This window comes from Lipotes vexillifer, unplaced genomic scaffold (genome assembly GCF_000442215.2).
Source record: "Lipotes vexillifer unplaced genomic scaffold, Lipotes_vexillifer_v1.1 scaffold426, whole genome shotgun sequence".
In the NCBI taxonomy this organism is placed as follows: domain Eukaryota; kingdom Metazoa; phylum Chordata; class Mammalia; order Artiodactyla; family Lipotidae; genus Lipotes; species Lipotes vexillifer.
The window spans coordinates 2,584,552-2,595,025 of NW_006779491.1; the positions used below are offsets into that span (position 1 = coordinate 2,584,552).

Genomic DNA, 10,474 nt, shown 5'->3' on the forward strand with positions numbered 1-10,474 from the left:
TCTCCTGCATCGGCAGGCGGACTCTCAAGCACTGCGCCACCAGGGAAGCCCTCTTCAATGTTTTTTGAGCACTAGCTCAGAGGAAAGGACCATGCCAGCCCCAGAGGGAGGGAGAGGACTCTTCTAACCGGGAGACTATCCTTGCAAGACGGAGGACAAGTCACCTGGAGTCATTCCAGTCTGGAGGGGAGGGGACACGCCGTACCTGCAAGGCCTGGGACAGTCGTACGAAATCCCTCTGCACTTGCTCACTGGTCTCCAGCTCAGCCTGCAGCCGCAGCATCTTTGCCCTCTGTTCCGAGAGGAGGTCTGTGAGCTGGGCCTGGGGGCATAGGACGTAGAGCTGGGGCCCTGGGCTGAAGAAACAGGATGTCTGGACAGGGTAACCCCTTCAATATTGCCCCCGATCCTCACCTCTTCTGTGCGGCCCGAGCCCGGTGGCTGCCTCAGGACTTCCTGCTGCCTGGCCTAAGGGAGACATAAAGGGCAGCAGGGGCTGGTGAGGGTCCTCTCCACGCTGCCACCCTCCTCCGCCATCCCGGCCTGGCCCGGGTCCTGCCTCACCTTGCTCTGCTCCTGCTGGACCCGCTCCATCTCCATCCTCAGGCTGCACAGGGAGGCTGGGAAGTCAGGCAGGGCCAAGACGTCAGGCCCACGCCCTCTCTCCTTCCCCGACCCGGCCCGGCACAGGCTCCAGCCCATACTCACCCTCTAACACCTCTGTGCAGGAAGGAAAGAAAGAGAGGTCAAGGCTCATCATTCTCGCACTGCGTCCTCTCTCCCCTCCTGGTGCCCAGGCAGTCCCTGAGGGGGTGGGGACTCAGCCTCCCGGGGAGCGAGGGTGGGGTGGCTCGCCGCCTCCTCCCTCACCTGTCTCCTCCCGCTGCACCCTCAGCTGCCCCTCCAGGCTGGCCCTCGCCGCCGTCTCTTCCTCCAGCGCCTCCCGCAGGGTCACGATCTCAATCCGCAGCCGTTCGGCCTCGTGCTCCTGGGCCTGCTGGTGGGCCCGCGCATCCTGCTGCGTGCGGCGCACCAGCTGCCGCAGCTCCTGGAAGGATGCAAGTCACGGGCTGGGTGCGGGGCCGGCAGGGGGCCAGCAGCTAGAAGGGGTTTGTGGGGAGGGGAAAGGAAGGAAAGAAGGAAGAAAACATAACAGAAGAAACAACCCAAACACCCATCACGGGGAGAGTGGACAAATACTCTGGGATTTGTGAATATTTTCCCACAGCACAACCCGGGGTGGAGGACCTCAGGGGCGGTGCTGAGCGAAAGCTCCAGGAGACTACGCAGAGCAAGATTCTGAGTTTTTATAACTAAAAACAACTAAAATTAGCACTCCACAGTTCAGGCAGACGTGTGTATGTGATAAAAATGATCCCAAAGAAGGGCAAGGGAATGATAAAGCTCAGGACGGCAGGAACAGAGCCAAGGAACACGGAGCGGGGCGCATGTAAGGCGATGTCAGTTACAGTTCTCAAGGTGGGCAAGGGTTCTGGCTGATGTTCATATTTTTAATAAATTCAATCAGCAGAGGCCACACACAGATCAAAGATGACAGCTTGTTATGAACCAAAGATTATGATGAATTCAGTTTTGTGGATCTCATGTCACTTAAAAATAATAAGCCAAATTACTGCTTCCTTTTCATCAAGCATTCTGTTAACTCATTTTCTCTCTGTGCTGATGCTGGGAGGGGGTGTGGTCCCATTTGGCAGAGGAGGAAACTGAGCCTTAGAAAAGTTGAGTGAGTTGGCCATGGTGACGCAGCTAATACACAGCAGCCTGGGTGCGTCCCCGCCGCCCGTGGCCCCAGGCCAATGCTTTGCTGTGCGTGGAGAGGAAGGGCCTGTCCCCCGCCTTACCAGCAGCGAGCCGGGCAGCAACTCCTCCTGGCCCTCATCCTGCTCCAGGCCCCGGGGGGATGAAGACGGTGGCTGCTCAGCCCGGAGCCCTTGGTTTTCCTCAGTCAGTCGCTTTACCTCGTGGCTCAGGCACTTGTGTGAGGTAGCCAGCTCTGCCTGGGGATGGACAGTTAGGACGAGGCGATGAGGGGACAGGGGTTCTCCAGTCTCCCGTGAGGCCAAAGCCTGAACACTCCTCCCAGTGGTCAGGAATGAGAACCAGGAAGCCCACGCCCTCCTTCTAGGCTGAGAAAGAAAGAAACACCCTTTAGAAAGCGTCTTTGGCTCCCAAGCTCTTTTTTTTTTTTGGCCACACCACGTGGTTCACGGGATCTTAGTTCCCTGACCAGGGATCGAACCTGGGCCCCCTGCAGTGGAAGCATGGAGTCTTAACCACTGGACCGCCAGGGAACTCCCTCAAGCTCTTTCTACACCCTCCTCGATGACTTGGAGGTCACACAGTGGCAGCCACAGGCCACATCGGGTGTTTTATTTGGTTCATATGGGTGTTTTTAAACCTTAAACAAGGGGCTTCCCTAGTGGCGCAGGGGTTGAGAGTCCGCCTGCCGATGCAGGGGATGCGGGTTCGTGCCTCGGTCCGGGAGGATCCCACATGCCGCGGAGTGGCTGGGCCCGTGAGCCATGGCCGCTGAGCCTGCACGTCCAGAGCCTGTGCTCCGCAACGGGAGAACAGGAGAGGCCACAACAGTGAGAGGCCCATGTATCGCAACAAAACAAAACAAAACAAAACAAAAAAACCTTAAACAAGTACAACATTAAAAACTGGGAGACTACACACAAACATCCGGATCTCTGGCTTCTCCTGACAAATGAGAAAACCAGGCAGCATCAAGCCTGCACTCCCACGCACCATGGGCAGCAAGTCAAGGGGCACTAGCTCCCTTTACAGGGTCTCTTGGTTTGCCCTGCTGCTCCGTCCTGCCTCACACGTGGCTCAGTTCAATCATCTGCCTCTCCTGTCTGGTCTCAGGAAGTATCCGATTTTGCAATCCCTGCTTTTCATTCTCACAACTCTGTAAGCTAGGACCCATTATCTCAATTTCAAGGCACCAAGGCTGAGGCTCTGGGCTTGTGGGATTAGCTCAGATCACAGAGTGAGTGCGTGGTGGGTTCTTCTGAATCAGTACCAGGTGCCCTTGAAACCCTTTTACCCACCTGGCACCAACTCCAGGGCAAAGCCAGAGCGGCTGGTGGGGGGTGGGCAGGGGGCGAGGAAGGACAGGTGCCTCAAACTTCCACGTGGCTCCCTCAACCAATTCCCGTCCCAGTCCTCTCCCTCCCGTCCCGGCCCCCAGCCCTCACCATCTGCAGCTGAACCCGCTCCTGGGCCTGGCTCACGGTCCCCTGCAGGGTCCGCAGCAGCTGCTCTGAGTTCTGGACCTGGGCCAGGAGCACCTGCATCTGTGGGTGGAAGGGGGGCAAGGGTGAGGCCAGGCCAGGAGGAGGCAGGGAGCGGAGGCCCTGCGGAGCAGAGGCTGAACCCACCTGCTTGGCGCAGTCCTCATTACTCCGTCTCAGGCCCTCTTGCAGCTCGTCCCGCTCCCGACTGATGCTCTCCAGGTCCTTCTGCAGCTGCCGCCCCTGCCACAGACGCCAGCCTCAGCCTCAACCGCCAAGGGGAGGCCTTCCCTCCTCGCCAGACCTCTCACGCCTTGCCCCCTGCACCTCAGTGGGCAGTGCCATCATTCACCCAGTCGTTCAAGGCAAAGGCCCAGGAATGGATGCTGACTCTTCTAAGTCCTCCACTCCCCAGGTCCAACCCACCAGCAGTCCCTGCCCGGCGGCCTCCAAAGTGGATTCCAAATCCACCCATTTCTCTCCACCTCTGCTGCCATCTCCTGGTCCCAGTCGCTACCTTTCTCTAAACTGTGTCAAGCATCGCCCTCCCAACCGGTCACCACCCTGCTTCTCCCGTTGCCCCCTCCCCCAACTGCAGTCCATTCCCACCCAGAGGCCCCAGTGACCAGTTAAAAGCCAGGAGCAGAGAAGGCTTCTCCCTGCCTGACACGCCACAGAGGCTTCCTGCACCTTCTCCTCTAAGATGCAAACTCCATGGCTGGCCCCAAGGCCAAGGCCGACCTCCTGTGACCCCTGCCTGCCTTTCTGACCTCATCTCTCTTCCCCTCCTCTGTGGCCTTCCTGCTCCTCAGACACACCGTGATCTGTCTGTCCTCTGGGCCTTGGAAACTGCAGTTCCTTTGGCCCCCAATCTTCAAAAAGCACCTCATTTTCCAGCCAGGATGGTCTCCTGCATTGCCACTCTCTACCCCATGACCCTATTAAGTCTTGTTCTGGGTGTCCCACCCTGTGACACTGTCTTCCTCATGTGCCCATGTGCATATTTGGGCCTGGCTCCCTCACTAGAGGAAGCACCAAGAGGGTGGGAGGTTTCTTCTTCACTGCAGGACCCCCAGCTCTAGCTCAGGGCCTGGACATAGTAGGTGCTCAGTAAGTACTTGAAGCAAGAGACGGATGGGTGCACATCGGCTGCCCACTCCACTCACCTCCACCTGCAGCTGCTCCCACTGGTTGTCTGGGACGAGCTGGTAACCAGGAGGGGGCAGGTAGATGCCCTCAGGGACCAGGGTGCCCGTGGACACCAGAGAGGCTGTCTCCTCCTGCTCGGGGCTCAGGCCATGGCGGCTGCGGGGCAGAGAGGCGCTGCCGCTGGCCCCACCACCGAGGGAGAAGGAGGAAATGGAGGCGCTGTCATCACAGTTGTGGGCGAAGGCCTCGGCCGCCGCACCCCCATCTCCACTCAGGTCCTCGAGAGGCTCCAGTGGCGGAGATGGGTCCCGGGACAGAAGCAACTCCGCGGAGCCGTGCAGGGAAGGGGGATGCCGGGGACGTCTCTAGGGAGAGGGGGCAGGGAAGAGGCTGGGGGGCCAGGGTCCTGTGGCGCCCCTGCTTCTCTCAGCGCCCCCTGGCCACCCCCTCACCTGGATCTCTTTATTTCTTTATTTTTTTACGGTACGTGGGCCTCTCGTTGTGGCCTCTCCCATTGCCGAGCACAGGCTCCGGATGCGCAGGCTCAGTGGCCATGGCTCACGAGCCCAGCTGCTCCGCAGCATGTGGGATCCTCCCGGACCGGGGCACGAACCCGTGTCCCCTGCATCAGCAGGCGGACTCTCAACCACTACGCCACCAGGGAAGCCCCACCTGGATCTCTTGGATCAGCTCCTCTGCCCTCAGCAATTTCGCCTTCAGCTCCTCAATCTCCTGCTCCATGGGCAACACGATCTCCCGCAGCTTCTCCGAGTCCTCGTGGGCCTGAGGAAGGGGGGTTGGGCAGTGACTGTCCCCCCTCCTGACTGCAGGACCCTCAGGACTGTTCAGAGCTTTCCCTCCAAGCACATCAGCTCTTCTAATTCTCCCAAGAAGGCACCGTCCACCCCCACTTTATTTATTTACTTTTTTAATATTTTATTTATTTATTTTTGGCTGTGATGGGTCTTCGTTGCTGCGCGCAGGCTTTCTCTTGTTGCGGCGAGCGGGGGCTACTCTTCGTTGCGGTGCACAGGCTTCTTATTGCAGTGGCTTTTCTTGTTGTGGAGCACGGGCTCTAGGTGCGCGGGCTGCAGCAGTTGCGGCACGTGGGCTCAGTAACTGTGGCTCGCGGGCTCTAGGGCGCAGACTCAGTAGTTGTGGCGCACGGGCTTCGATGCTCTGCAGCATGTGGGATCCTCCCGGACCGGGGCTCAAACCTGTGTCCCCTGCATTGGCAGGCGGATTCTTAAACACTGCGCCACCAGGGAAGTCCCCACCCCCATTTTAGAGAGAGGAACACAGAGGCTCTGAGAGCTTACATGACTTGCCCCAGGTAACATGGTACAGAACCAAAGTCACAACTACCTTCCTGTTGCCCACTTGTAGAGTGACATACATTTCTTCCCCAACATCATGTATCCCGTTTTCTTTTATCATAGAACGTCACATTTTTAGTTGGGCTCATGACCTAAATTCTAGAATACCATCTACATTTCTCAGCTTCCCTATAACTAAGCATGGCCATATGACTAAGTTCCAGCTATGAGATGTAGGCATATGTGTCAGGTGCAACTTCCAGGACAACTCCTCAAAGGGAGAGGGTGTGCTTTTTACTCCTCCTCCTCCTCCTTGCTGGCTAAAATGTGGACGTGATGGCTGGTGCTCAAGCAGTCATCTTGGACCATGAGGCAGTAAGCTACCTATGGCAAAACAGCAACATAGGAGGAGCCTGGGTTCCTATTGATTTGTTGAGCTGCCACATCAGTCCTGGAATGTCTACCTCTGGTTCTAAGAAAAACAGATTTCTATCTTATTTAAGCCACTGTTATTTGGGCTTTCAAACTTTGTCCTAATCAATATGTCTTCCCATACTCCCATCACCGGCATATTTCTGGCCACTTCTTTTCAGTCTTTTCAGGTCTGGGATCCTGTTGAACTTGCACAGCCAACAGCCTCTGGACACCTCCACTTGGATGTTGCACAGGTTCCTCTGTCCAAGTACAGCCAAATCGGAACCAACTCATGATGCCGTTTCTCCTCCCATAAGCGCTAGATTGGTGAGAATGACCCTGCTATCCACCCAGCTGTCCAAGACAGAAATCTGCCAGTCATCCATCCTCTTCCAAGTCATGCCATTTCTACCTCTTGAATCACTCAAAAACCCGTCTCAGACAAGTTCAGTTTAACCCTCCAAATCTCTTATGTGCACAGTGGCAACAGGTAGGGTAAGCCTGCATGCTCTGCAGATGCCCACGCCGTAGATGGATGCAAGCCCAGGACTGGAACTTCCCCACTCTGGGCCAGTGGCTCCTTCCGCCGTACCAGGTAGCCTTAATTCAGCGGAGCCCTCTCCTTCACCACCCTCTGTAACCGCTCCCTGAGGAACACGCTGAATGCAAGTAAGTAGCAGTCTCTGCTGGCAAACTGTGTGTTGGAACCTTCCTTTCTTGGGCTCCTATTTTGATCTGTGTCCTTCTAACCAGGCAACTTACTCTATCTGCCTGAGCCGCAGTTTCTTCACGTATAAAGTGAGGTAAGTACCTACCTCACAAGGTAGCTGTGTGAATCAAAAGAGGGAAGATGTGAATTTGCTCTGAAAGATGAAGAGTTTGGTAATATGTGCTTCCTACAATTGTTCATGACAAGAATAATGGAGGCAATATACCACAGAGATTAAGAGCAAAGCTTTAGAACCAGACTGCCTAGATTTTAAAATCCCAGATCTGCTCCTTTTTATATGCATAACCTGGGGAGAATTACTAAACTTCTCTGAGCCTCACCTTACTCATCTGTTAAATGGATCTAATGGGTCCCTCTTTTAGGGGAAAGACTGGGGCGACTTGAGTCTGTCAAGCAGGTATTGCAATGCCTAGTGCATGAGAGGTATCCTTAAATGCTAGCTCCCTCCCCTCTACATGACATGATTTTTTTCTTTTTTTTGGCTGTGCCACGTGGCCTGCGGGATTTTAGTTCCCCAACCAGGGATCGAACCCGGGCCCCTGCAGTGAAAGCACAAGTCCCAACCACTGGACCGCCAGGGAATTCCCTACATGACTTTTCTTAATTTGGGAGGTAAACACACCTGGCCATCCCACTAGTAAGTGGCAAGCCAGGACCGTGCTGAGTACAGGGCTCGTGTATGTTATACCTAGAATTATTACTGGGTGCCCTGCTCCCAGTGGTGTGGCAGTGGGACACAGATAATCCCTCTGCCCCACGGTCACCTTTGGCTGCTTCAACGTATTTCCAAATCCCTGAGGAGGGGGCATGTAGGCTATCCCAACTCCAACCTTTTCCATCTGCTTCTCCAAGGAGTCCAGGGGGTGAGCCCTGGACAGCAGCTGCTTCAGGCGCTCCAGCTCCCGCTCCTTCTCCTCACAGTCCTGCTGCTGCTGCTGCCACTCCTGCTTCAGAGACGTGATCTGGGCTTCATAGCTGCTGATGGAGTCTGGCGAGACAGGAAGGACAGAGGAGAGGGAGGGTCAGTACGCCAGCCCTACCTCGGGGCGGGCGGGGGGCGCTCCATCACTGCCGCTCTCTGCAAGGCAATTTACCACAGCAGTGATGACAGTGGACTTTGTGGTGGGATGGTCCTGGGCAATCAGTTCACCTCTCTGTATAATGTCCTCGGCCAATGATTATCCCACTGGCTTGTTACAGGATCAAATGACATGATATCTGGAAGGGGTTCAGCCCTCTTCCTGGTACATAATAAATGCTAAAGATAGGCTATCTGTTGCTATTAATACATACCGATAACAATCAATATCTAGTAAGTCATAAATATTCACTCTGGACCAGACTCTGAGCTGGGCTCTGGAAATAGAGAAATTAATCAAACACAAACCCTGACACCAGGAGCCCACAGTCCAATGAGGAAGACAGCCATGGAAATAGTTACAAAGCAGTGTGAGGAGAGCTCATGAAAGGACCACTCCTGGGCTTGCGGATCCCAGAGGAAAGAGCCCCTCGCTCTACCTGCCAGGCCAGGAGAGACACCAGCAAGTGGTAAAGGATGGAAAGGACACATTAAGTAACAGGAGCAAAGGCTCACAGGTGGGAAGGTGGATGGTGTGGCTGGGGCATGGTGGGCACATTGGAAAAACTGGAGTGAAGATGTAGGAGGAGATGCTGGGAAGGGTGAAAAAGGTGGCCGTGAATGGCTGCTAAGGCCTTGAATGCCACGCCAAGGAGTTTGGGATTTATCCTACATGTCAGTGGGAGGTAAGCGGATGCTGGGCAGAACATGGTCATTTTTCATTTGCATAGTTATTTATTTTAACACATACCGACATTAGAAGTAAGGGTTCTGTTGCCAGACTGCCTGGGTTCAAATCTCCTTTCTATCTGTATGACCTTAGGCAAGTTATCTAACCTCTCTGGGCCTCAGAGCTTCCTCTGTAAAATGGAGATGGATAATAGTTCCTAACTCATAGAGATTATTACAAAGATTAAATACTCATAAAGCATTTAGCTCAGTGCCTGGCACTCAATAAATGTTAGTTATTATTATTATTATTACTATTATTATTATTTAGGACACAGTTTCTTATAGGGACAGGAAGTTCCCTTTAAAATAAATGTATATAGGTTTTTTAAAAGTGGATCTATTTAAAGAACAATATTAAGTAGATGACAGGGTAAGTCATACAAGGACAACCATGTTACACAGATGGTACATGGATGCCTGAAATGTGGGGAACCATGGCCCCAGAGAAGTCTGGAGCCAGGAGCAGTTGTTAGAAAGGGAAATGACATGGTGGGATGGGAACTGTAGGAAGTTTACTCTGGAAGTCAATGTCAAGGCCAGATTATAGAGGGAGACTTGTAAGAAGGCTGGGACAACAGTCCGGGGAAGTTGACGAGAGCTTTGCTACAGCAGTGGCAGTGGAAGCAAAGGGGTGGGATGCAACTGGGAGCTAATGCAGAGACTCTGGCCTTGGACTACAGGAGAAGGGGAATGGAGGAAAAGAAGCTGGGGGATCTGGGACGAGGGGAGCTGATGCGTCGCAAGTACAGAGGATGAGAGGGAGAGAAGTCGGTGCATGTGGTGCGGGGTGGCGGGGAGGTTGTGCGCGGACGTAGGGGTGTTTGGGGAAGAAGGGAAACCAGATGATGAGACTTACAGAGACTAGGCCCAGGGCCGAATCTGAAGGCCAGAGGCTCAAACGAGTTCTCAGGGAACTGAGAAGCTGCTCACTTTCAGGGTTGATCAGTCATCAGTGAGGGACAAGAAATGACACGACATGGGGCCAGGGAACAGGTAGCAGCTCCGAGCTAAACTTAGCTGGAACTGACAGAGCTGCTGCTAGTGCAGGCAGCGCCGCTATGCAAATTAGAAAAGGGCGCGTCTCCCTCTGAGCCCCTGGGTCTGCCCTGCGCTAGGCAGCCCTGCTAACCTACCCCATAGGTGTAGGTTATGCCCGCTGACCCCTTTCTTGTCATGCACTCCCCGTTATGGAGCTGAGGGAGTCTGGGAGGAGTGCCTGCCTCACCTTTCAGGATGGCTTGCAGCGAGGCCACCTCCTCTTGGCATTGCCGCTGCACTGCAGCCACAGCCTCGGCCTTCGTGCTCTCGCTCACCTCGGCCACAGCCTTCATGGTTTCCATTTCTGCCAGGGCGCCTGCCAGCTCAGCCCGAAGCCGGTCGAGCTCCCCTGACTCGGCCTCAACTTTTGTCCCCTCCGGGGTCTGGGGGTACAGCGCTGTGCAGGACAGGGATCAGACTCTTTTCTCATCACTCTCGGATTCCCAGTATTCCCAGGGCATCAAATCCTCAACTTCTGCAACTTAGTACAGCAGCCAAGGTCCCTGCCCCTTTACCTAGCCCCGCCCCACTCACCTGGCCCCTCCCCTTCCCCGACTCCTCCTCACCTAGCTCTGCCTAGTGTTGTCTAGAGCCCCGCCTCTTCCTCCCTCGGTTCACCCAATCCCCTCTTTTCTCTGACACGACCCCTCCCTTCTAGTGGCTCGCCCCTTGTCCACCTGGCTCCTCCCCTCCCACACTGGGCCCCACCTCTAACCTGCCACTGGCCCTCTCCCTTGAATCGCTAGACCACGCCCCC

General features: G+C 55.0%; 1 protein-coding gene across 4 annotated transcripts in view; it reads right to left on the reverse strand.

The window, feature by feature from the left end:
• RABEP2 (rabaptin, RAB GTPase binding effector protein 2) overlaps positions 1 to 10,474 on the reverse strand; it is an 11,974-nt gene that overhangs the window by 1,224 nt on the left and 276 nt on the right. The window contains exons 2-13 of one of the 4 annotated variants that reach the window (XM_007452806.1): positions 9,905 to 10,114; positions 7,700 to 7,857; positions 5,082 to 5,192; positions 4,427 to 4,774; positions 3,408 to 3,503; positions 3,225 to 3,323; positions 1,863 to 2,018; positions 871 to 1,048; positions 709 to 720; positions 565 to 620; positions 415 to 468; positions 206 to 322 (exon numbers count right to left, since the gene is read on the reverse strand). In XM_007452806.1, the coding sequence (XP_007452868.1) occupies positions 206 to 322; positions 415 to 468; positions 565 to 620; positions 709 to 720; positions 871 to 1,048; positions 1,863 to 2,018; positions 3,225 to 3,323; positions 3,408 to 3,503; positions 4,427 to 4,774; positions 5,082 to 5,192; positions 7,700 to 7,857; positions 9,905 to 10,114 (1,595 nt within the window). The remainder of the gene's footprint in view (positions 1 to 205; positions 323 to 414; positions 469 to 564; positions 621 to 708; positions 721 to 870; positions 1,049 to 1,862; positions 2,019 to 3,224; positions 3,324 to 3,407; positions 3,504 to 4,426; positions 4,775 to 5,081; positions 5,193 to 7,699; positions 7,858 to 9,904; positions 10,115 to 10,474) is intronic. The other 3 variants (XM_007452807.1, XM_007452809.1, XM_007452808.1) reach the window with 3 other exon arrangements.